We start from the raw sequence: 27,652 nt of genomic DNA on the forward strand, positions 1-27,652 counted from the left end.
ACCAGTATATAATTTGATAATTTTGATAATGGCTTTCTTTTAGAAAACTAAAAAGCAGCCATATTGTTTCTACTACAATTTAGCTGTGTTCTATGTCAGGGCAGTAGAAATAGGTAAGTAATAGATTTTATTGTTGTTCCCTACCATTTACCATTTTATTAAAGTGGTAATAGGTAGGGAGATTTATTTATATGTTTTTACCACTTGATTGCCACTTTTAAAAGTAGTAATAGGTAGGGACATGTATTTATAATGTTCTACATATTTTTAAATACTTTTACGGAGTACTGCACTGGTACCTGTAAGTACTGCATTTTTAGTAATTTTGTTTTGAAAAATGCAAGTTGCATGGTATTTTTTAGGTTCTTCTTTGGTACTGCATACACTGTTTTTACAAACCTAAAGATGATAAAAACGGCCAATACACTGTACTAAACTATATTTGTGAAATATAGTGTATTACAGTGTTTTTTTCATTCTTTTAATGTATATATATATATATATATATATATATATATATATATATATATATATATATATATATATATATATATATATATTTTGTTTTCACAAACAGCAGTACCTCCTAGGAAGTAGTGTGGTACACTGTAAAAAAAGGAGTATAGAATATCTAGAAATGTATAATAGTTTTACTAATGTATTACTTGGTAGGGAAAAATATATAGCCTAATACTTACCTATATCTGAGGCTGCTTTAACCTTTCTTAAAGGTAGTTATTATCCAATCAGATAATGACGTCATTAACATGTACCTTTGCTAAATTTAGTGGAATTCCGCTAAAGTACCGTGGTCACAGATATAACTAAGTATAGATGCATATAGTGCATTTGTTTATTTTTTGCGCCGTTTCACTGCAAGTAGACTCACTTACTTGCGGTGGAATTTTAAAATATTCGTGGAGCTCTCACACCTCGAACCCGGATCCCCTGCGCAGCCGATTAGGCGCTGACGCTGAGGGACAGGGACAGGGGCTCACAGCCGCCATCTTGAAAGGACAAAGGGGTTTTGTCTAGCTGCAGGATGCCTCCCACCCTCCTCTGTACCGTATAAAAATCGCATGCCTTCTCGTCCGCGCAGCGGGGGCGCCGGCGGCGCTCCAAAGGCAAGCCCGTCTGCGCCCGTCCGCGCCCGACCGGGACCAGGGGCCAACCCCCCTGCCCCTTTGTCGAGACAGAGGCAGATTTATAGCATGGACCTCCTACACCAACTACGACCCCCTATATTAGCAAGCTGTTGTCACCACTTCCACCCTTTGGAGACTCCCTGTCTCTGCCCTCATTGCAAGACTGAGCTTACTAGTCTATCGATTCAGCCTGATGTAAAGGACTACCGCATGTTTCTTCATAACTGTAGGTCCCTCCCAAAACACAGCCTAGAAATATCTTTGTTGCTGGACGAACATACCCCGGATGTAGTCTTTTTGACTGAAACCTGGTTGACCCAAGACTCTCAGCCTGACCTGGTGCAAGCCCTTACACCTGGCTATCAGATAGCCCGTTTAGGTCGCCCTCAGGGTAAAGGCGGAGGGCTTGCTATTATATATAAGGACATTTATGTATGTTGTTGTTTGGCGGAGCCTATTGTTGATTGTGAAAGCATGCCCTTTGTTATTGAACTCTCTCCCAATAGCAGTTTTTCTGGTATTCTCATCTACCGTCCCTTTGGACCAATTAAACAATTTCAAACAGCTCTCCCCTCCGCTGTGGCAGAATTGGTCACATCTCCCTCAAACTTTACACTACTTGGAGATTTTAATATCCATTTTGATAACACCTCAGATACCATCGCCATAGAAATGACAGCTAGTTTGGCTGCAATCCAACTAGAGCAACTTGTCCCATCTTCGACACATGTTAAAGGTCACCTTTTAGACCCAGTATTTAGTAACTGTGAACATCTCAAAGTGGGCACTATTAGTCGCCTCCCCTGGACCGATCATTTCTTGATCCCTTTTACTTGGACTACATATAAATCTCCATCTCTCATCTCCCTCCCACGAAAAACACTAAACTGGTCTAAACTTCGTGTAGACAACTGGACCAATACCTTACCACTACTAGACCTTCACTCTCTTGCGACCCCTGCACCAACAATAACCTATTTAACAACTGGATCACAAGCTCCTTGGATTCCACACTTCCCCTCCGTACTTCTGGCACAAAAAGGCAGCAAAAAACAGCGCCCTGGTATTCAGAAGAGCTCAGGGATAAAAAACGCCTCTGTAAGAGATTGGAAAGAAAGTGGCACATGACTTACGACACCACGGACAAAGCCATTTATAGGGAAGCCATTAGGACTTATAAATCCGAAATAAAAATCATACAATCGGCCTACTATAATGAAAAGATAATGTCCGCCAAGTCTAAGCCTAAAGAGATCTATCAGATAGTAAAAACTCTGACTAGGCTGCCATCTCCCTCGGCAGGCAATGACAATCCACTTCTCCGATGTGATGAATTGGCTAACTTTTTCTTTCTTAAAGTAAATACAATCTATCTCTCCTTCCCAGATCCAGTTGTAGAACTGCCTATCCAAAGATCTGATCCGGCTACAGAAACAGAAGTCTCCTTCCAAAACAACTTAGTCCATTTTCCTCTGTGGCATCTCGAAACCCTCGAGCTCCTAATACACCAAATAAAATCTGGCTCTCCATGCGACCCTGCTCCTCCAGGCACGTTGGTCTTGGCCGATAAAGCCATTCTTCCCACACTTATGGAGTTGTTGAACTCTTCCAAAACGAGTGGGATAGTGCCACCGGCCTGGATAAATGCCATGGTTCGAGCTTTGCTGAAGCAACCCACTCTTGACCCGGGCAATTCTAACAACTACCGTCCAATCTCACTGCTCCCCTGGGCAACCAAGATCCTCGAGAAACACATTAACATCGTTCTAACTCAGTTTCTCGAGCGCAACCATCTGCTTGAGGTTTCTGCCCCAAACATGGGACGGAGACTGCTCTGTTGGCCGTAACAGAGGAAACGAGGCGGATCTTGGATCAGGGAGGATCAGTGGCAGTGATCCTCCTTGATCTGAGCGCCGCCTTTGACACGGTAAATCATAAAATCCTTCTAAACCGTCTCTTTGACCTGGGAATATCAGGAGAAGCCTTGGCCTGGTTCAAGTCCTTCTTAAGTGATCAAACTTTCCAGGTCTTTGAAGGCACATCTGTCTCTTCAAGCAAGCCTTTGGGCTGTGGGGTGCCGCAGGGCTCTTCATTGAGCCCTACGCTCTTTAATGCATACATGAGACCGCTGGCTGGGATTGTTCGTCCGCATGGTATCAACATCATTACCTATGCGGACGACACCCAGCTAGTGGTCTCCCTTGTGCAAAAGAATGGCTCCCAACCACAGTCTAAATTACCAACATGCCTGGAACAGGTTAAGAGCTGGATGACGAAGTCCTGTTTGAAGCTCAATGACGATAAAACGGAGCTTATGCTCCTGGGCCCATCAGCCCCCTCTACCTTGGAGCTGTTATGGCCTCTGAGCATGGGCGCAGCTCCCACTCCCAGAGATAACATCAAATGTCTGGGGGTGTGACTGGATAAATCATTGACCTTCAATACACAGGCGACCAAGGTGTCAGCGACCTGCTTTGGCCTCCTTAGGATGATAAAAAGAATCCTTCCACTTCTTCCCTTTGAGGCCAAGCAGATAGTGATACAAGGCTTAATTCAATCCCGCCTTGATTTCAGTAATGCTTTGTACCTTGGGGCGCCTGAGTACACTCTGCAAAAACTTCAGCGGACTCAAAACTGCGCAGCTCGCACATTGCTTGGAATTCCATGTAGAATTTCAATAAAGCCTGGCATAAGAGCTCTGCACTGGCTTCCCATTAGGGAGAGAGTCAAGTTTAAATCTATGTGCATTGCTCACCAAGCATATTGGAAATCCGGTCCAGAAATTAGTCACTCCCTGATCTTACCCTACCAACCCAACAAATCACTCCGCTCATCACATGCTTTCCTGGCTAAAGTCCCCAGGATTCAGAGAGCTAGAGCAGGAGGCCAATCTTTTGCCTATAATGCCTCTAAATTATGGAACGCACTTCCCCTTCATCTTAGAACTAATTCTAATTTGTTGAGCTTTCGTAAACAGCTCAAGACCTTTCTTTTTAACTAATTAGACCACCTCTTGATTTATTTTTTGAAGGCACTGTTCTAGTCTTAGCGCCTGGACGCCTCAGGGCAGCTGTAGCGCTTAATAAAACCCTTTTTCATTTCATTTCATTTCATTTCAGATGACTTATAACTTTTAAAATTCTTACTCTACTTACCAGTAATACCAAAAAGGGTGATCTGCACACCATATTCCAAATCACTTTCGCAGCCAACTGCCCTCGCGATACCTTTTGGATTGCAAAATCACTTCTAAATCCTCCTCGCCCCACCATTGCTTTGGAGGATACTCTTTTATGATGCAATCGAATTGTAGAGTTCTTTTCAGACAAAATTCAAAGTATATATGAATCTTAACCTCGACCAACGCCCCCTCAAACTCTATCCCTATGGGATATTAAAGACCAAATAAAGACGGTCGGCTGGAAGTTATCCCCCCCTTGAACTTGACATCCCTTCAAGGGCTTCTTAGTAATCTTAATTCGGGAGCACTATCAGATGCTGCTCACCATAATATTTTAAATCTAATTCCAGATACTATATCCCCAGTGATCCTAAATGTGATAACTGCTTCACTGGCTTCAAGACTAGTGCCTTACCAATGGAAACAAGATATGGTTAGAGCACTTCTCAAAAAGCCCAACTTATATCCTGAAGTGCTGGCAAACTACCGTCCGATTTCACTTTTACCAGGAATCGGAAAACTAGCTGAAAAACATGTAAATCACATCTTTTCATAATTTCTGGAAAATCACAATTGTCTTTATCCTTCACAAACTGGGTTTAGACCACATCAAGGCACAGAAACTGCACTGTTAACAGTGGTGGAAGAGCTAAGACAAATTCTGGATGGAGGGGACTGCGCTGCCCTTATATTTTTAGATCTCAGCTCAGCCTTCGACACAGTATACCATCATCTGCTAATCCAAAGACTCAGAAAGGCAAGAGTTGCAGGAACTGCGTAAAAATGGTTACAGTCCTTTTTGGAGGACAGATCATTTGTAGAATTCGATGAGGAGACCACTTCTAACCAAATGCCTCTTAGATGTGGGGTTACCCATTGTTCTTCCTTGAACCCCACTCTATTCAATGTTTATATGAGTTCCCGAGCTGAAGTAGTAACACCTTTTGGCATTCAGATCATCACTTATGCTGATGATACCCAATTGATGGTTTCACTTAATCAACAGGATGCCTCAGGATCAGGATTAGCCTTATGCCTTGAAAAGGTATCGAGCTAGATGGGTGGCTCTTATTTAAAACTCAATGGAGCTAAGACCGAATTAATGCCCCTGGGTAACCCAAAAATGTTGAGCATTGACTCACTCTGGCCCAGCTGTCTAGGAACACCTCAGGTCCCTAAAGAACAAATCAAGAGTTTCGGTGTCTGGCTGGATCGCAATCTTGATTTCAAAGAGCAGACTCGTAAGTTTGCAGCCTCCATTGCTACCCTGCACCGCGAGACGACTGCTGGTACAGGCACTGATTTTGTCACGCATGGACTACGCAAACGCATTATATCTGGGAGCTCCATTAACCACTACTAAAAAACTGCAGGTAGTGCAAAACTGTGCTGCACGTGTGCTTATGAACACCTCTAAGCGCACATCTGCTAAACCTGCACTTGCAGCGTTGCACTGGCTTCCCATCCAGGAGAGAATCCAGTTTAAAGCCCTATGTATCTCACACAAAGTTCTCTCAGGAAAAGGCCCTCCCACCATCAGCTCCATCATGCGACCCTATTGTTCAATAAGGTCTTTAAGGTCGGATAATAAACATCTAGCGTCAGTTCCAAAAATTAGAAGATGGCATAGTGGAGGCCGTCGATTCTCTTATAATGCAGCGAAACTTTGGAACCTTCTGCCCCCTGAGATTCGTTTGGAGCCTAACTATCTCTCCTTCCGAAAGCAACTGAAAAAGTATCTGTTCTCTTAACTCCGCCCGTGGTTGAAGTCACACTGCTACTAGCGCTGGGATGCCCCCGGGTAGCCATGCACTTTAGAAATGTCTCTTCATTCATTCATTCATATTCTCTAATCCTGCCAGATTTCATGAAAATTCGACGGACCGTTTATGCCCTACCCAACATAAAACAGTTAATGGCGGAAAAACCAGATTGGGACCCCCTTGTTTTTTTTTCACCCCCTTAACGAATCACCTGTACAAAAGCTATAGTTTTTTTAAGTTTAATGGAGATTCCTCAAACAGGCGCAAAGTTATTAGCAAGCAATATTCAATTAATTCATACACCTGGAAACCCTAAGGATAACTTCCACCACTCTGTGATATTGTCATGGTACCTGTATATGGGGCTAGATATAGAAAATGTATACATACATATCTGTCAATTTTGTTGTCCTCAAAATTTGGGGCCGGATATTAAGATATACCAATAATCCCTGCTCAATATTCAGAATCCACTCCTCCTTTGGTACTAACAGAGCTGTTTACATTAGGCCTGTTTTCATCCCTCTCAATACATATGAGTTTAGAATGTAACAGGACTCAACGATATGAATATGAAGTGAAAGCAAAACTATCACATAGTCAAAGCCATCTCATTGATCAAGAAAGTGTGAGATGGTTTAAAGAAGCACAACCACCACAAATCCTGTCAGCCTTGCACTTGCAGGTCCCAAGCCAGCAAAAGAGATGGGGAGCTTCACATAGAAGAATGGTCCAAAGCTGTGCATTTGGAATCATTGAAGAGGTGAGGCCTGCAGTGCTCAGTGCAACAAAGCCTGATTTATTTTAAAGGTTTTATATAGTGCTGGCTAGACCCGGAGGTATCAGAGCGCTTTACATGAGCATCAGATCACAGTTACATGTTACATCGTTACAAAGGTTACACAGGATCCGTCTGCCATTTGTAAAGTTGTATTAAGCAAATTTAAGTTGTTAAGTGTGACAACATACTGTGTACACAAACAAAAGGCAGCAAGCAAACTGCTGATGTTCACAAAGGACAATAAGAGATAAAAGGCAAGGGGGCATATTACCAAGCAATAGCGATAATTATCGCTATTGCTTGGTTAGAGACAAAATTTTACCGCTGAGCTGCGGCGATTTTTATCGCAGATAAACCTTGGTATTACCAAGGTTTATCGCAAATGCGATAAAAAACGGCCGCAATGCATGAATATCGCTGAAAAGTCAGCGATATTCATGCATTACCGAGCTAATGCTCTTAGCCATGTTATCCACCTCCCATTGGATAACATGGCTAAGAACTGCTCAGGGCAGGTGTTAGCTTTTGGAGATATTCGCGTTTTTTTTTTTTTTTTACTTTATTTTTGTCGCAGACAGTTACAGTATACAAACAGTTGCGCCGACAGTTCCATAAAAATAATGACATTCCGTCAAGCCACGTGTAACTTTTCACACGGCCCATCAGCCCACATCCCGAAGGCCGGGCGGCGGTATGTGGGAGCATGCCAGAACTGGCGAAGAGCCTAGCAATGCAACTGTACGGCAGGATATTCTGATCTGCCTTTATTTTTCTTTTATGCAGGTTACCCCCCAACTCCCCAATGGAAACCTCCCCCCCCCTAACAAAACAAACCCCGGGCATCAATGAATAAGACATGTGTATGCAGTTCGTTCAGGAGATATTCGCGCTTAGCGCGAATATCTCCAAAAGTTGGTAATAGGAGATAGCGATGTTAGCGACTGTTTCCAGTCGCTAACATCTTGGCACGCCCACTTTGCATGTCATTAGTGATAAATATCACTGACATGCAAAGTGGGGCCCAAGATGGTCGCTATCTCCTACTAGCTGTCGCTAACTGGTGTTAGCGACAGCTAGGTAATAGGGTGATATTTTTATCTCCGCTTTCTTGGCTTTTAAAGCCAAGAAAGCGGAGATAAAAGCCCTTGATAATATGCCCCACGATTTGCTAAAACTGCACTCTAGTGGGTGTATTTAAATGATTCATATTTGGCATACTTGAAGAGTCAGACGGTCTTATTCTCCTTTCAGTATTCCTGAATCAGCTAATTTATGAAGTGACATCTGAACTAACTAGTAAGTATTTTGCCTTTCCCTGCCCATAGAAAAGGTCTATGAAGAGATTGATAGTGTTATTGGGCGGGACCGCCAGCCCAGCATGGAAGATAGAATCAAGATGCCCTACACAGAAGCCGTGATCTACGAGATTCAGCGATATGCAGACATCGTCCCCATGAGCGTGCCTCACACTGTGACCCGGGACATCAAGTTCAGAGGCTACGACCTGCCCGAGGTGAGGATTCCTTGATTAGTATTAGACATCAGTAATATATTTAACTTTTGTTGTCTGGTGTTGAGACAGATTCTATGTGAAGATGATTGTGTGTATTTCCTTTTTAATTTCAAATTCTCCTCTAGGACAGCATTTCTTGCTGATTGCAAAGGGTGCAGTGCTCTTTCCCAGAAATGGTTCTGGCTAATGTTCAACTTTAAACTTTTCTACATAGTCCCCACAGTTCCATCTCATAGAGCATCATTGAGCACACTTCATCCTGAAACATTTGGACAAGATATGTGGCCATCTGGGCACCATGCTTGAGCCCAGTGTAAAGGGTCTCATTGGATGATATGTTATCCTCAGCTCTTACTTTGGATGTAATTGCAGTAGCAGCTGCTATCAGACCCAGGTGGGTGAAGGGGAACAAAAAAGTTTTAAAAAACACGTACTTTGCTACGGCCACAGCATCTCTCCTCTGTCCTCTTCTTCCTGGCTCCGGCCCGCAGAGGGAAGCAGCAGGAAGCTTTCATGCTCCCCTGAGCCAATCACAACACTGCAATGTGAAATGCAGCCTGGTGGGGAACATGCAAAGTGCGCATAACTGTTTTGATGGAGCAAGAGGGCCAGCCAAGCTGTCCTGCGCACTTAAGGAGTGCAAACCACTTCTCTCCCTGTTATACCCAGCCTCAATCGCCACGAAAGCCACTTACTCTAATAGGAAAACTAAATTGATAAAAACAATACGTTATTATCATTTTACTTTCCCTATTGAGCCGTGGGATGACACTTCTCCGCCTTCACAGAGGAGCCGCCACTGCATAATTGGTTTCTCTGACCTCTTTGTTCTGAGGATGGATCCCTGGTAGATAACACTTGAATGTTAACCTGTATTTTTCATGAATTGGGTTCTCCAGAACACGATTATAAGTGTGATTTTATGTCAGACCACCAATGACAAAAATAATGTTTGATTTAAATATTGCAGTCTAAATATTGTTTGTTGTATTGACAGAAATATTATTTGTTGTATTTACAGAAACGTTATACTGCACAGTTGGGAAAGCCCCTTTCCCACTTCCTTCTAGGTTCTGGCCTATCCCCACAGTTGTACCACCAACACATTTAGAGACAGGGCGAAACCTGGGAGTTAGTTTTGACAATAAGTTGAGTTTAGAAAGTCATGTGAACAAAACAGTTGGGAGTTGCTTATCCCTGATAAGAACGCTTTGGAAGGTTCTTCCACTGCTACCTATACAGGCCAGAGCACTGGTAGTAAGGAGTCTCATCCTGGGCCGACTAGATTACTGCAACTCCCTGCTAATGGAGTCCCCAACATTTTTGATTGGGAGACTCCAGAGGATCCAGATACTGGCGGCCAAGTTAGCTCTAATGAAACCAAGGCGCTCATCACCCTCTCAGGCACTTTTGGGGCTTCATTAGCTCCCTGTCTTACAGAGGATACAATTAAGCATGGGCGGATTTTGCGGATCCACGATTCGCGGATTTGCGTATTCACGGATCGTGGATCCGCAAAATCCGCGGATTTTGCGGATCGGCGGATTTGGGGCGGGGCTTCCATGCGAGTGCACATGCCTCTTGTGTGTAGAAAAGGTCAGAGACCGATCAGTGCCAGAAAGTACCCTGCCCTTCATATTTATTCAAGAAGACGCCACCGTTTTGTGCCATACCGCTACTCAGCTGGAGTACTTTGTACTGGATAATCAGTAAGTGCTACCTCGTTGGGTAAATGTATAGTGCTTTTATTACACTACAGCTGCCTAAAGTGCCAGAGAGTTGTCTACAGCGACCAGGTGTGTGTTACTATGCAATAGCGCCGAAGGGCGCAGGGGTCCCTTAAGTGAGCTATCATAGTGGGTAAATGGCGGGAAGACGGTGCCCACCGCGTGTGTGTGGGCGGGGCCAAACGGACGGGGCTTCCATGCGAGTGCACATGCCTCTTGTGTGTATAAAAGGTCAGAGGCCGATCAGAGCAGCAGATGAAGATACAGAAGCTCCTGGCCACAGGAACAGCACGAGGATTGCGCTCGTGAAAGTCAAGGATGCAAAGGCCTCTGTCCAGCATCACAGCTGATTTTCGATGGTATATTTGGGAAGAGGGCACAGCTGCCCAACCTTGACAACGCTCACAATTGTTTTTTGGGCCTATGAATGAGTCACTGAATTTAAGCTACAACTAGGGCACGTGCTTACTTGATATCTGTAAGTGCTTCTTGTGCCAGGACCATCGTGCCAGAATGAACCCTGCCCTTCATATTTATTCAAGAAGACCTGCCTGGCCTGTTGTTACTATTTTACGATGGCGCCGGCAAGCTGCCAGCGCCATCCTAAAATAGTTACTAAATTAGCTTCAACAGGAAGCTCGAATAGATAAAATAAAGCAGATGCACGAGCGCCTGCTTGATTTTATCTATTAGAGCTTCCTGTTGAAGCTAATTTAGTAACTATTTTACGATGGCGCAGGCAGCTTGCCGGCGCCATCGTAAATCAGTTACAACAACAGGCCAGGAAGGCTTGAACTTTTGGCCTCGGAATCCGCCGCTCGCGGATTGCGAATTTTCGGTCAATTCGCGAGAGTTCGCGGATCGCGGATTTACAGAAAATTCGCGAAATCCGCGAGCGTAGCGGATTTTGCGCTCATACTTAGATACAATTCAAGTCACTCTGTATTGTTTTTAAGGCCCTGCATGGACTTGGGCCTTTACCATTGCAGAATACATTTGAATGGTATGTCCCTTCTCGTAATCTTCGCTCCTCCTCAGCTAAACTGGTGAGAGCACCCAGATTCAGAAAATAAGATCTGGAGGAAGGGCTTTCAGTGTCGCAGTGGCACGGCTCTGGAATCAACTCCTTAACGATCTCAGACAGATGGAAAACTGTTATATCCTTAGTATTACATTTACATGTAATCAGCCTAGGTCCTCCTAGTTGCTCAGCCAGAGTGAGAGATGGTAACGGAATGTTGGCGTGACAGTGATGAATGGAATGCCTGGGTGCCTGTGTGGATGAGTGGTGACAGTTGGAGATGGGCTAATGCTCCTGGAGGGGCTGGTACATTGCTAGTACCTGACCAGAGCTGGCTGGACAGAGATTGATGCTACCTTGACATGGAACCAATAAAGAAGAATTGAAATATGCCACACGGTTACCAGTGTCTCTGTGTACAGGGTACAACATTATTTTGGTGACGAGTGGACCTCGACCCAAGCATACTTAAGGATAGTACAGAAACCAAGAGACTACAAAGAAACTACAGGAACCAGGGAAACTGCAGAAAAAAAAATTAGGCAACTACATGAAGCAGAATGGAGTAAAAGGCAAGACAGCCCCACCACTGTCCTTGCCAACGGAGAGCCCCACTGATACAATTCAAGCCACTCTGTATTGTTTTTAAGGCCCTGCATGGACTTGGGCCTTTACAATTGCAGAATACATTTAAATGGTATGTTCCTTCTCGTAATCTTCGCTCCTCCTCAGCTAAACTGGTGAGAGTACCCAGATTCCGAAAAATAGGATCTGGTGGAAGGGCTTTTAGCGTCGCAGCGGCACGGCTCTGGAATCAACTCCCTAACAATCTCAGACGGATGGAAAACCTGAAGCAGTTCAGGAAGAAATTAAAGACGTGGCTTTTCGCTAGAGCATAACCTCAGTTTCTCTCATTTGAAATGGAACACTATCCTCTTGCTGCACTTGAGCTCAGTAGACTATACATATCTCAGCGCCAGGATATCCGTAGGGTCGCAGTGCGCTTTATAAGTCTTGCTAACAATAACTATAACAATATTGTTTACAATAATGTTGCTGCAATTGGTGTACATTTTATATTATTAACTCTAGTGGAATGGTATTTGTTTAAATGATAGTTAAGAAAGTTGATTTTTGTCAGACGATATTTGGGCCACATTATTCTGGTACCATACCAATGCATTTATTGCATAATTGCAAATTGATTGAATATAGTGAAAGCGACTAGGTATGCTGGATTCCATTTGTTAGTGGCCTGCCCTTCATAACATAGAAACTCTACCCCTGAGTTGAAGTAGAGGTCAGCAACAAGTGTTACCATATGGGAATCCAAACACTCCTTTTCAGGTCCCCCTCAAATATGGCTTGATGCACCCAACGGAATGCCAACAAATGTCCACTTAAACTTCAGAAGGGTATCTTTGTCAAGCCAATTGTCTGAGCTGTTGATTTGAATTCAAACGATGCACCATAGGTGGGGGCGTGGCTTGTGCGCCGCTGAGTAATGGCGGGTCGCGCTTGAGCTCTGGGGCAACGGAGGCCGACGAGGAGGTTTTCAGCCCCCATAGGCGAGAGAGCTTCCTCGAAACCGGCGCTACGGATGTCGGAACATGTGGTGAGCAGCCTGGTTGCATTTGCGCTGCTCCCGCTGCCCGGTGTTAGACTGTTTAGATCACGACGTCCTTTACCTCAACTGCGGCCGCCATTTTGTCTCCCGGAGGCGGCGCTCGCGTTTTTGCACCCCTTGTAGTGCCTCACACGTTAAATCTGAGGCAGACCGGTACTGAGGAGGATATATGTCATTAATGTGGTGCCAATGGATACTTGAAGGGGATTTTCTCTATCTCTGAAGCTTACTGGAGTTACAGTGGGAGACAACATCCAAGTAATGTGAGCCTGTGCATTTCCAGTTCTTCTTGGTGCAGTTTGTGTATGTTCTTGCGGCATTTCAATTACACAACCACTGACTGGTGGTCTGGTCATTGTGAGCATTGTACGCAGCTGATAATTTGCCTGAGGATGTGATGCTGAGCCGTCTTTTTTTTTTTTTTTTTTTGCTGACTGTCTGCTCAGACCTGCTCCTCAAAATGGCGGCATATACAATTTAACAGATCTGTTGTAGGTGCTTTTGGATAGCGTTGTCTGCTTGTCTTTTTTTTATTATTAAAAAGAGGTTACGCAGTGCTGATTTCATCGCTGTAAGATACTAAGAGTTCTGTTTTTTCTGGCCCTGAACTGCCCACGTTGCTGATTTCCAGGGAGCTGTCTTCGAACAGTGAGGTGTCTGGTGCTTCTCCAGCAGAGTCAATATACGTTGTGGGCTTTTGCATTATCTCTCTTGCCTCTTCTCATGGCAGACAACATGGGCCTTTCTCCAAAAATCAAGGACTCTAAAGGTAACCTTAAAAGGTCTAAGCAAACTTCTCCTACTCCAGAACTAGTTCCGAAAGACTCTGGCACTACGTTGGATGCTATTTTATCTCGCCTAAACGCTGTCCATGATATTGCGAAGTCGACTAAAACTAATACCGACTTACTTCAAGTGGAGGTTGCGGTGATCAGAAATTACTTTAAGAGCTTATCACTTTGTGTGTCTACTGCTGAATCACGGATAAGTGGTGTGAAAGATGCTGCGCAACACCAATTTAAATCAATGCAACAGATGGAATGCTCCTTGTCTGCGTTGCGAAGAGATCTTACGGAGCAGGAAGATAGGAATCGTAGGAGTAAACTGCGTATTTTTGGTTTTCTCAGTTGCAGATTTCTTTTCAGAAAGACTTTGAGATAGAATGTGTTCATAGGGTTCCTACACTTCGACCGAAGTCTTCACCTCATCCTAGACCGGTGGTTTTTAAACCCTTGCGGCATCAGCATTCTGAACAAATCTTGGCCCAGATGAGGAAAATCAAAGCGGTTACTTGGGAGGGCCACAGAATTGCCCTTTCCCAAGATTTTGCTAGGAACACCTTTATCAGACGGAAAGGGTTTCTCAATCTACAAAGAAGACTGCTTGACATGAACATTCCGTTCTGTTTTACTGGTCCTTTGCGATTTCGCATGACCTTTAGAGGTCGCACTCAGATTTTGTATGAGCCTTCGGAACTATCGACTTTTCTGGATAATCAGACGGAGTCCCAGATGGAATCTTCCTCTTCTCCTGGCCCTTCTGGTTCTTGAGTGTTGTTGGGGGGATGTTTGTAATTCTCCTGGCTTGTATTGCTATATGCGTGTGCTCATGCTACGGTCTTTGCTTCTATATTTACGCAAGAGTTATGCGATGTTTCCAATGTTTGACATGTTCTAACCTTTTTTCTTGCAGGTTCTGCTCTTCTGTTAAAGGATGCGTCTCTTTTACCTTTATTGTTGATGGTTCTCTTTTTCTTTTTCTTCTGTTTTGTTAGTGTTTTTCTTGTCTCTTTGTGTTTATTTCCTTTTTCTATTCTTTCTTAGTGTTGTTTCTTTCCTTTTAGTGTTGGGTGTTGCTGTGACAATATTACTATATTTTGTCAATGGTTCAGTGATATCTCTGAGTTTTCATTACATAGGCCTTCTTTTATCTTTTTCTTTCACATGAGTCTTATATATTTCTGTATGTTATCTTGATGTCTTGTCTGTTCTTTAGAGCAATCTTTTCATCCTCTTGTTCCTGCCTGATGGTGTGTTTGTCTCTTTATAGTATCTTATGCGCTCGTAGATTGTCTATATGTTTGTCTCTATATGAATATAGTATATGATGCATTTCTTAATTTATGCATAGATCACTCAAGTTATTAGTTCATATTTTTACTTTCATTATGTCTCTTTCACTATTTTTAGATTTGGTTCTGTATGCTAATGCTCTCTTTCTTCTGTTTTGATTAATCTAATGGTACTATGAAATATTTGCTCTTTGCTAGTTTCCTTTTAGCAATGTGATATATGAATTGGTATATATAATGTTCTTATGTTGTTCTGATGAATTTCTATTTACTGATGTTCCTTCGCTATATAATGCTTTATAGTAGTATATATTGTGTTCTGCTTTCCTAGGTATCACATGAATATTTATATGCTTTTCTTCTTAAGTATGGTTTATATTGTTTGATGATTCCTGAATTGACCAAACATTTTCATTAGTATATCTAATATCTTGTATTTATATATTTATTCTTAGTTGCTTCTCTCTCTATTACCTCTATTTCTCATTCTTTATTGCTTTCTGCTTATGGGGAAATGTTTTTTTTCTCTTTCCCTTGTTGGCCTCCTTGCTTGCCTCTCCATGTTCCTCCCTCGCATACATTTTGTCTGTTATAGACTTCCCCTGGTGGGATCCTTTTTCCTTTTTTATCTGTCTCTTTTCTTCTTTTTTCTTTCTTCTTTTTTCTTTTTCCAATCCTTACTTTCTTTTTTTCTTTTCTTGGGTCTCCTGCTGGCTTCCAGTATTTGTGGTTTCATTAGATTTGCTCTGTCTTTGTTGTACGGATGATACTGTTTTTGGATTATTTTCTCTGGTACCAAGTAATAGCGGGTATTTTGACTTTCCGCTTTTATGCCAGGTTTGAATGTTGTATCTATTAATGTGCATGGTTTGAATCACCCGGTGAAGGGGGCAAAAATGTTGGATTATTGTAAACGTCTTTCTAGTGATTTAGTACTATTACAAGAAACTAAATTATCGCACAAAAAACCCTACTATTGAGGAAGTAGTGGGCCCTTGATGTTGTGTGCTCTGAGGCCTTTGGTAAGAAGAATGGGGTGGTGACGATGATTTCTAAAAATGCGGGTTTGACTGTGGTTACTGCGGAACATGATTCAGAGGGTAGGTGGTTGCTGACTCGCTTATCTAATGGTTCTCTTGATATCTATGTTATGAATATTTATGCACCTACTACTGATGATCCATCTTTTTGGCGTTCTATTTCTAAAAAACTTTCAGATGTTCCTCATAATGGCAATTTGATAGTTGGTGGGGACTTTAATCTCCCAATGGATCCTATTTTGGATAGACACTCTGCTTTTAAATTTCGTCTCCCTAGGGCTCATAAACAGATGACTAATATGTGTTCCTCCGCTAATCTTACTGACATGTGGCAATTACATAACCCCACTGGTAGTGATTTCACTTTTTTCTCTTCTCCCCACTCTAGTTTTTCTCGTATTGACTATCTTTTAGTGCACTCAGCCCTTTTAAAGTACTCGTCGCTCCCCCTTATTCATCCGATTCTTTTCTCTGATCATGCTGCTGTGTCCTTTACACTCCTCAATTTTGCTGAACATAGAGAAACTTGCACTTGGCGTTTGAATTCAGAGATCCTGTATGATGCACGATTAGAGGACAAATTATTAAACAAATGGCAAAAAGGAATGCTGATATTAGGAAAGAACTTACTGATTTAGCAGATAACATCAAGCAGCAAGAAGCTCTCTATCGGAATTCTGAAGATAAGAAGCTTTTAGAAAATGTCAATAATCTAAAATATTCTTACAACTCTATTATCACTAAGAGAGCTCACATTGGTGTTCAAGCACAGAAGTCTAAACGGCTACTTTTAAAGTATCGGGCGGGTAAGATCTTGGCGGCGACGTTAAAGTTTTAAGAGTCTAATATCAAATCATCTCAGATATCTTGTATTAATGATAGTTCTGGTACTAGGAAATTTCAAACTAAGGAAATCCTTGAGGTCTTTTGTGAGTATTACAGTAAATTGTACACTCCTCATAATCAATCTTTGATTGATCAATGCCAACAATTTTTAAATTCGATTCCTATTCAGGCTGTCTCTGATGATGATGGTATAAAGTTGGGTAGTCCGATTACATCAGCGGAGATTATTCATGCTATTAAAGCCACTCGCTCAGGGAAGGCGCCAGGTCCAGATGGGTTTCACAAGACATTTCTTCCATCTGTTGTGTCTCACCTTAAAGATGTTTTTGATAGTTTTATCTCATCGGGCTCGGTCTCTGGTTCGGCGGCGGAGGCTACTATTGTAGTAATCCCAAAGGAGGGTAAAGATCATTCCGCCCCATATCTCTCCTTAATATGGAAGCAAACATTTTTGCCAAAATTTTGGCCAAACGTTTGGAATCCTATATTCCGTTACTTATTCATCCATCATAGACTGGTTTTGTTAAAGGTAGATGAGCTAGGGATAATATTCAAACTTTTTGCCATATCATAGGGAAAGCAAAGTTATCTAGCCTTCCGGCGGCGGCTCTTGCCCTCGATGCCGAAATGTTTTTGATAAGGTATCTTGGCCTTTTTTACATGCAGTGCTTCGAGCGCACAACTTTGCGGATTCCTTTATCAAGATGGTTATGTCTTTATATGCACATCCTAGGGCAAATATTAGAGTTAATGGTGCTACTTCTTCTTTTTTTAATCTTTGTCAGGGTACTAGACAAGGGTGCCCATTATCGCCTCTTCTTTTCTTATTATCTATTGACCTGCTTCTTCGGTTACTCAATCTTCATCAAGATATTAAGGGTTTTCAATTTGGCTCAAATTGGATCAAAACAGCTGCTTATGCAGACAATGTGCTATTTTTCTCTGATGATATAGCTACAGCAATTTCTGCCATTACCGAAACCATTATTCTCTTTTCTAGTGTTTCAGGTTACACTCTCAATAAGGATAAAACGGAGATGTTTTCCCTCAACGCATATTGCTTTCCAGCACACATGGGGAATGCTGGCTTTAAATGGCAATTCAGAAAAAGGGGTGGTGATGAACAGAGTGTCTGAATTAAGCAGACCACTCTTACCCAGTCCAAAGATCAGGGCTTGATCCATCACCGTTATTTAGCTCACTGCCCCATCCCAGCTTAGAACCTGGCTATATGCAAATTAGTCTGTCCCTGGCCCAGTGCATCATGGGAACAGGGCAGACCAAACTACCAAGCCAATTCTTCACCAGAAAGGAGACAAGCTTCCGGGGACCGGTTTCTGGCATTTCAGCCGTCGTCGGCCCGGCTTGCTTGAATCCTGATGGAGCAGTGAGCAAGGGACTCATGTCTGAGTATACCCTGCCACACCTATAGTGGCCAAAAACGATTCAGAAAAAGGGGTGGTGATGAACAGAGTGTCTGAATTAAGCAGACCACTCTTACCCAGTCCAAAGATCAGGGCTTGATCCATCACCGTTATTTAGCTCACTGCCCCATCCCAGCTTATAACCTGGCTATATGCAAATTAGTCTGTCCCTGGCCCAGTGCATCATGGGAACAGGGCAGACCAAACTACCAAGCCAATTCTTCACCAGAAAGGAGACAAGCTTCCGGGGACCGGTTTCTGGCATTTCAGCCGTCGTCGGCCCGGCTTGCTTGAATCCTGATGGAGCAGTGAGCAAGGGACTCATGTCTGAGTATACCCTGCCACACCTATAGTGGCCAAAAACAATTCAGAAAAAGGGGTGGTGATGAACAGAGTGTCTGAATTAAGCAGACCACTCTTACCCAGTCCAAAGATCAGGGCTTGATCCATCACCGTTATTTAGCTCACTGCCCCATCCCAGCTTATAACCTGGCTATATGCAAATTAGTCTGTCCCTGGCCCAGTGCATCATGGGAACAGGGCAGACTAAACTACCAAGCCAATTCTTCACCAGAAAGGAGACAAGCTTCCGGGGACCGGTTTCTGGCATTTCAGCCGTCGTCGGCCCGGCTTGCTTGAATCCTGATGGAGCAGTGAGCAAGGGACTCATGTCTGAGTATACCCTGCCACACCTATAGTGGCCAAAAACGATTCAGAAAAAGGGGTGGTGATGAACAGAGTGTCTGAATTAAGCAGACCACTCTTACCCAGTCCAAAGATCAGGGCTTGATCCATCACCGTTATTTAGCTCACTGCCCCATCCCAGCTTAGAACCTGGCTATATGCAAATTAGTCTGTCCCTGGCCCAGTGCATCATGGGAACAGGGCAGACCAAACTACCAAGCCAATTCTTCACCAGAAAGGAGACAAGCCTCCGGGGACCGGTTTCTGGCATTTCAGCCGTCGTCGGCCCGGCTTGCTTGAATCCTGATGGAGCAGTGAGCAAGGGACTCATGTCTGAGTATACCCTGCCACACCTATAGTGGCCAAAAACGATTCAGAAAAAGGGGTGGTGATGAACAGAGTGTCTGAATTAAGCAGACCACTCTTACCCAGTCCAAAGATCAGGGCTTGATCCATCACCGTTATTTAGCTCACTGCCCCATCCCAGCTTAGAACCTGGCTATATGCAAATTAGTCTGTCCCTGGCCCAGTGCATCATGGGAACAGGGCAGACCAAACTACCAAGCCAATTCTTCACCAGAAAGGAGACAAGCTTCCGGGGACCGGTTTCTGGCATTTCAGCCGTCGTCGGCCCGGCTTGCTTGAATCCTGATGGAGCAGTGAGCAAGGGACTCATGTCTGAGTATACCCTGCCACACCTATAGTGGCCAAAAACGATTCAGAAAAAGGGGTGGTGATGAACAGAGTGTCTGAATTAAGCAGACCACTCTTACCCAGTCCAAAGATCAGGGCTTGATCCATCACCGTTATTTAGCTCACTGCCCCATCCCAGCTTATAACCTGGCTATATGCAAATTAGTCTGTCCCTGGCCCAGTGCATCATGGGAACAGGGCAGACCAAACTACCAAGCCAATTCTTCACCAGAAAGGAGACAAGCTTCCGGGGACCGGTTTCTGGCATTTCAGCCGTCGTCGGCCCGGCTTGCTTGAATCCTGATGGAGCAGTGAGCAAGGGACTCATGTCTGAGTATACCCTGCCACACCTATAGTGGCCAAAAACGATTCAGAAAAAGGGGTGGTGATGAACAGAGTGTCTGAATTAAGCAGACCACTCTTACCCAGTCCAAAGATCAGGGCTTGATCCATCACCGTTATTTAGCTCACTGCCCCATCCCAGCTTATAACCTGGCTATATGCAAATTTGTCTGTCCCTGGCCCAGTGCATCATGGGAACAGGGCAGACCAAACTACCAAGCCAATTCTTCACCAGAAAGGAGACAAGCTTCCGGGGACCGGTTTCTGGCATTTCAGCCGTCGTCGGCCCGGCTTGCTTGAATCCTGATGGAGCAGTGAGCAAGGGACTCATGTCTGAGTATACCCTGCCACACCTATAGTGGCCAAAAACGATTCAGAAAAAGGGGTGGTGATGAACAGAGTGTCTGAATTAAGCAGACCACTCTTACCCAGTCCAAAGATCAGGGCTTGATCCATCACCGTTATTTAGCTCACTGCCCCATCCCAGCTTAGAACCTGGCTATATGCAAATTAGTCTGTCCCTGGCCCAGTGCATCATGGGAACAGGGCAGACCAAACTACCAAGCCAATTCTTCACCAGAAAGGAGACAAGCTTCCGGGGACCGGTTTCTGGCATTTCAGCCGTCGTCGGCCCGGCTTGCTTGAATCCTGATGGAGCAGTGAGCAAGGGACTCATGTCTGAGTATACCCTGCCACACCTATGGTGGCCAAAAACGATTCAGAAAAAGGGGTGGTGATGAACAGAGTGTCTGAATTAAGCAGACCACTCTTACCCAGTCCAAAGATCAGGGCTTGATCCATCACCGTTATTTAGCTCACTGCCCCATCCCAGCTTAGAACCTGGCTATATGCAAATTAGTCTGTCCCTGGCCCAGTGCATCATGGGAACAGGGCAGACCAAACTACCAAGCCAATTCTTCACCAGAAAGGAGACAAGCTTCCGGGGACCGGTTTCTGGCATTTCAGCCGTCGTCGGCCCGGCTTGCTTGAATCCTGATGGAGCAGTGAGCAAGGGACTCATGTCTGAGTATACCCTGCCAAACCTATAGTGGCCAAAAACGATTCAGAAAAAGGGGTGGTGATGAACAGAGTGTCTGAATTAAGCAGACCACTCTTACCCAGTCCAAAGATCAGGGCTTGATCCATCACCGTTATTTAGCTCACTGCCCCATCCCAGCTTAGAACCTGGCTATATGCAAATTAGTCTGTCCCTGGCCCAGTGCATCATGGGAACAGGGCAGACCAAACTACCAAGACAATTCTTCACCAGAAAGGAGACAAGCTTCCGGGGACCGGTTTCTGGCATTTCAGCCGTCGTCGGCCCGGCTTGCTTGAATCCTGATGGAGCAGTGAGCAAGGGACTCATGTCTGAGTATACCCTGCCACACCTATAGTGGCCAAAAACGATTCAGAAAAAGGGGTGGTGATGAACAGAGTGTCTGAATTAAGCAGACCACTCTTACCCAGTCCAAATATCAGGGCTTGATCCATCACCGTTATTTAGCTCACTGCCCCATCCCAGCTTAGAACCTGGCTATATGCAAATTAGTCTGTCCCTGGCCCAGTGCATCATGGGAACAGGGCAGACCAAACTACCAAGCCAATTCTTCACCAGAAAGGAGACAAGCTTCCGGGGACCGGTTTCTGGCATTTCAGCCGTCGTCGGCCCGGCTTGCTTGAATCCTGATGGAGCAGTGAGCAAGGGACTCATGTCTGAGTATACCTTGCCAAACCTATAGTGGCCAAAAACGATTCAGAAAAAGGGGTGGTGATGAACAGAGTGTCTGAATTAAGCAGACCACTCTTACCCAGTCCAAAGATCAGGGCTTGATCCATCACCGTTATTTAGCTCACTGCCCCATCCCAGCTTAGAACCTGGCTATATGCAAATTAGTCTGTCCCTGGCCCAGTGCATCATGGGAACAGGGCAGACCAAACTACCAAGTAAATTCTTCACCAGAAAGGAGACAAGCTTCCGGGGACCGGTTTCTGGCATTTCAGCCGTCGTCGGCCCGGCTTGCTTGAATCCTGATGGAGCAGTGAGCAAGGGACTCATGTCTGAGTATACCCTGCCACACCTATAGTGGCCAAAAACGATTCAGAAAAAGGGGTGGTGATGAACAGAGTGTCTGAATTAAGCAGACCACTCTTACCCAGTCCAAAGATCAGGGCTTGATCCATCACCGTTATTTAGCTCACTGCCCCATCCCAGCTTAGAACCTGGCTATATGCAAATTAGTCTGTCCCTGGCCCAGTGCATCATGGGAACAGGGCAGACCAAACTACCAAGCCAATTCTTCACCAGAAAGGAGACAAGCTTCCGGGGACCGGTTTCTGGCATTTCAGCCGTCGTCGGCCCGGCTTGCTTGAATCCTGATGGAGCAGTGAGCAAGGGACTCATGTCTGAGTATACCCTGCCACACCTATGGTGGCCAAAAACGATTCAGAAAAAGGGGTGGTGATGAACAGAGTGTCTGAATTAAGCAGACCACTCTTACCCAGTCCAAAGATCAGGGCTTGATCCATCACCGTTATTTAGCTCACTGCCCCATCCCAGCTTAGAACCTGGCTATATGCAAATTAGTCTGTCCCTGGCCCAGTGCATCATGGGAACAGGGCAGACCAAACTACCAAGCCAATTCTTCACCAGAAAGGAGACAAGCTTCCGGGGACCGGTTTCTGGCATTTCAGCCGTCGTCGGCCCGGCTTGCTTGAATCCTGATGGAGCAGTGAGCAAGGGACTCATGTCTGAGTATACCCTGCCAAACCTATAGTGGCCAAAAACGATTCAGAAAAAGGGGTGGTGATGAACAGAGTGTCTGAATTAAGCAGACCACTCTTACCCAGTCCAAAGATCAGGGCTTGATCCATCACCGTTATTTAGCTCACTGCCCCATCCCAGCTTAGAACCTGGCTATATGCAAATTAGTCTGTCCCTGGCCCAGTGCATCATGGGAACAGGGCAGACCAAACTACCAAGACAATTCTTCACCAGAAAGGAGACAAGCTTCCGGGGACCGGTTTCTGGCATTTCAGCCGTCGTCGGCCCGGCTTGCTTGAATCCTGATGGAGCAGTGAGCAAGGGACTCATGTCTGAGTATACCCTGCCACACCTATAGTGGCCAAAAACGATTCAGAAAAAGGGGTGGTGATGAACAGAGTGTCTGAATTAAGCAGACCACTCTTACCCAGTCCAAATATCAGGGCTTGATCCATCACCGTTATTTAGCTCACTGCCCCATCCCAGCTTAGAACCTGGCTATATGCAAATTAGTCTGTCCCTGGCCCAGTGCATCATGGGAACAGGGCAGACCAAACTACCAAGCCAATTCTTCACCAGAAAGGAGACAAGCTTCCGGGGACCGGTTTCTGGCATTTCAGCCGTCGTCGGCCCGGCTTGCTTGAATCCTGATGGAGCAGTGAGCAAGGGACTCATGTCTGAGTATACCTTGCCAAACCTATAGTGGCCAAAAACGATTCAGAAAAAGGGGTGGTGATGAACAGAGTGTCTGAATTAAGCAGACCACTCTTACCCAGTCCAAAGATCAGGGCTTGATCCATCACCGTTATTTAGCTCACTGCCCCATCCCAGCTTAGAACCTGGCTATATGCAAATTAGTCTGTCCCTGGCCCAGTGCATCATGGGAACAGGGCAGACCAAACTACCAAGCCAATTCTTCACCAGAAAGGAGACAAGCTTCCGGGGACCGGTTTCTGGCATTTCAGCCGTCGTCGGCCCGGCTTGCTTGAATCCTGATGGAGCAGTGAGCAAGGGACTCATGTCTGAGTATACCCTGCCACACCTATAGTGGCCAAAAACGATTCAGAAAAAGGGGTGGTGATGAACAGAGTGTCTGAATTAAGCAGACCACTCTTACCCAGTCCAAAGATCAGGGCTTGATCCATCACCGTTATTTAGCTCACTGCCCCATCCCAGCTTAGAACCTGGCTATATGCAAATTAGTCTGTCCCTGGCCCAGTGCATCATGGGAACAGGGCAGACCAAACTACCAAGCCAATTCTTCACCAGAAAGGAGACAAGCTTCCGGGGACCGGTTTCTTGCATTTCAGCCGCCGTCGGCCCGGCTTGCTTGAATCCTGATGGAGCAGTGAGCAAGGGACTCATGTCTGAGTATACCCTGCCAAACCTATAGTGGCCAAAAACGATTCAGAAAAAGGGGTGGTGATGAACAGAGTGTCTGAATTAAGCAGACCACTCTTACCCAGTCCAAAGATCAGGGCTTGATCCATCACCGTTATTTAGCTCACTGCCCCATCCCAGCTTAGAACCTGGCTATATGCAAATTAGTCTGTCCCTGGCCCAGTGCATCATGGGAACAGGGCAGACCAAACTACCAAGCCAATTCTTCACCAGAAAGGAGACAAGCTTCCGGGGACCGGTTTCTGGCATTTCAGCCGTCGTCGGCCCGGCTTGCTTGAATCCTGATGGAGCAGTGAGCAAGGGACTCATGTCTGAGTATACCCTGCCACACCTATGGTGGCCAAAAACGATTCAGAAAAAGGGGTGGTGATGAACAGAGTGTCTGAATTAAGCAGACCACTCTTACCCAGTCCAAAGATCAGGGCTTGATCCATCACCGTTATTTAGCTCACTGCCCCATCCCAGCTTAGAACCTGGCTATATGCAAATTAGTCTGTCCCTGGCCCAGTGCATCATGGGAACAGGGCAGACCAAACTACCAAGCCAATTCTTCACCAGAAAGGAGACAAGCTTCCGGGGACCGGTTTCTGGCATTTCAGCCGTCGTCGGCCCGGCTTGCTTGAATCCTGATGGAGCAGTGAGCAAGGGACTCATGTCTGAGTATACCCTGCCAAACCTATAGTGGCCAAAAACGATTCAGAAAAAGGGGTGGTGATGAACAGAGTGTCTGAATTAAGCAGACCACTCTTACGCAGTCCAAAGATCAGGGCTTGATCCATCACCGTTATTTAGCTCACTGCCCCATCCCAGCTTAGAACCTGGCTATATGCAAATTAGTCTGTCCCTGGCCCAGTGCATCATGGGAACAGGGCAGACCAAACTACCAAGACAATTCTTCACCAGAAAGGAGACAAGCTTCCGGGGACCGGTTTCTGGCATTTCAGCCGTCGTCGGCCCGGCTTGCTTGAATCCTGATGGAGCAGTGAGCAAGGGACTCATGTCTGAGTATACCCTGCCACACCTATAGTGGCCAAAAACGATTCAGAAAAAGGGGTGGTGATGAACAGAGTGTCTGAATTAAGCAGACCACTCTTACCCAGTCCAAATATCAGGGCTTGATCCATCACCGTTATTTAGCTCACTGCCCCATCCCAGCTTAGAACCTGGCTATATGCAAATTAGTCTGTCCCTGGCCCAGTGCATCATGGGAACAGGGCAGACCAAACTACCAAGCCAATTCTTCACCAGAAAGGAGACAAGCTTCCGGGGACCGGTTTCTGGCATTTCAGCCGTCGTCGGCCCGGCTTGCTTGAATCCTGATGGAGCAGTGAGCAAGGGACTCATGTCTGAGTATACCTTGCCAAACCTATAGTGGCCAAAAACGATTCAGAAAAAGGGGTGGTGATGAACAGAGTGTCTGAATTAAGCAGACCACTCTTACCCAGTCCAAAGATCAGGGCTTGATCCATCACCGTTATTTAGCTCACTGCCCCATCCCAGCTTAGAACCTGGCTATATGCAAATTAGTCTGTCCCTGGCCCAGTGCATCATGGGAACAGGGCAGACCAAACTACCAAGCCAATTCTTCACCAGAAAGGAGACAAGCTTCCGGGGACCGGTTTCTGGCATTTCAGCCGTCGTCGGTCCGGCTTGCTTGAATCCTGATGGAGCAGTGAGCAAGGGACTCATGTCTGAGTATACCCTGCCACACCTATAGTGGCCAAAAACGATTCAGAAAAAGGGGTGGTGATGAACAGAGTGTCTGAATTAAGCAGACCACTCTTACCCAGTCCAAAGATCAGGGCTTGATCCATCACCGTTATTTAGCTCACTGCCCCATCCCAGCTTAGAACCTGGCTATATGCAAATTAGTCTGTCCCTGGCCCAGTGCATCATGGGAACAGGGCAGACCAAACTACCAAGACAATTCTTCACCAGAAAGGAGACAAGCTTCCGGGGACCGGTTTCTGGCATTTCAGCCGTCGTCGGCCCGGCTTGCTTGAATCCTGATGGAGCAGTGAGCAAGGGACTCATGTCTGAGTATACCCTGACACACCTATAGTGGCCAAAAACGATTCAGAAAAAGGGGTGGTGATGAACAGAGTGTCTGAATTAAGCAGACCACTCTTACCCAGTCCAAATATCAGGGCTTGATCCATCACCGTTATTTAGCTCACTGCCCCATCCCAGCTTAGAACCTGCCTATATGCAAATTAGTCTGTCCCTGGCCCAGTGCATCATGGGAACAGGGCAGACCAAACTACCAAGCCAATTCTTCAACAGAAAGGAGACAAGCTTCCGGGGACCGGTTTCTGGCATTTCAGCCGTCGTCGGCCCGGCTTGCTTGAATCCTGATGGAGCAGTGAGCAAGGGACTCATGTCTGAGTATACCTTGCCAAACCTATAGTGGCCAAAAACGATTCAGAAAAAGGGGTGGTGATGAACAGAGTGTCTGAATTAAGCAGACCACTCTTACCCAGTCCAAAGATCAGGGCTTGATCCATCACCGTTATTTAGCTCACTGCCCCATCCCAGCTTAGAACCTGGCTATATGCAAATTAGTCTGTCCCTGGCCCAGTGCATCATGGGAACAGGGCAGACCAAACTACCAAGCCAATTCTTCACCAGAAAGGAGACAAGCTTCCGGGGACCGGTTTCTGGCATTTCAGCCGTCGTCGGCCCGGCTTGCTTGAATCCTGATGGAGCAGTGAGCAAGGGACTCATGTCTGAGTATACCCTGCCACATCTATAGTGGCCAAAAACGATTCAGAAAAAGGGGTGGTGATGAACAGAGTGTCTGAATTAAGCAGACCACTCTTACCCAGTCCAAAGATCAGGGCTTGATCCATCACCGTTATTTAGCTCACTGCCCCATCCCAGCTTAGAACCTGGCTATATGCAAATTAGTCTGTCCCTGGCCCAGTGCATCATGGGAACAGGGCAGACCAAACTACCAAGCCAATTCTTCACCAGAAAGGAGACAAGCTTCCGGGGACCGGTTTCTGGCATTTCAGCCGTCGTCGGCCCGGCTGACCGGAAATGCCAGAAACCGGTCCCCGGAAGCTTGTTTCCTTCCCAGTGTAAGAATTGGCTTTTGTAGTCTGGTCTGCCCTGTTCCCATGATCCACTGGGCCAGGGACAGACTAATTTGCATACAGCCAGGTTCTGAAACTGGGATGGTGCAATGAGCTAAAAAACGGTGTTGGATCTAGCCCTGATCTCTTGACTGGGTGAGAGTATTCTGCTTAATTCAGAGACACTGTCCATCACCACCCCTTGTTGTAAATTATTTTGTCCACCCTAAGCGTGGAAGGGTATACTCAGATGTGAGTCCCTTGCTCATTGCACCATCAGGATTCAAGCAAGCCTGGCCGAAGACGGCTGAAAGGCCAGAAACCGGTCCCCGGAAGCTTGTTTCCTTCCCAGTGTAAGAATTGGCTTTTGTAGTCTGGTCTGCCCTGTTCCCATGATGCACTGGGCCAGGGACAGACTAATTTGCATACAGCCAGGTTCTGAAACTGGGATGGTGCAATGAGCTAAAAAACGGTGTTGGATCTAGCCCTGATCTCTTGACTGGGTGAGAGTATTCTGCTTAATTCAGAGACTCTGTCCATCACCACCCCTTGTTGTAA

General features: G+C 45.5%; 1 protein-coding gene and 1 long non-coding RNA gene across 2 annotated transcripts in view; one reads left to right on the top strand and one right to left on the bottom strand.

Moving 5' to 3' along the window:
- LOC144781706 (cytochrome P450 2F3-like) overlaps positions 1–27,652 on the top strand; it is a 229,924-nt gene that overhangs the window by 160,772 nt on the left and 41,500 nt on the right. The window contains exon 7 of the mRNA XM_078660681.1: positions 8,196–8,383. Coding sequence (XP_078516807.1) covers positions 8,196–8,383 — 188 coding nt within the window. The remainder of the gene's footprint in view (positions 1–8,195; positions 8,384–27,652) is intronic.
- LOC144781707 (uncharacterized) overlaps positions 1–27,652 on the bottom strand; it is a 210,476-nt gene that overhangs the window by 58,808 nt on the left and 124,016 nt on the right. The window lies entirely within an intron of this gene.

This window comes from Lissotriton helveticus, chromosome 9, assembly GCF_964261635.1.
Source record: "Lissotriton helveticus chromosome 9, aLisHel1.1, whole genome shotgun sequence".
Lineage (NCBI taxonomy): Eukaryota > Metazoa > Chordata > Amphibia > Caudata > Salamandridae > Lissotriton > Lissotriton helveticus.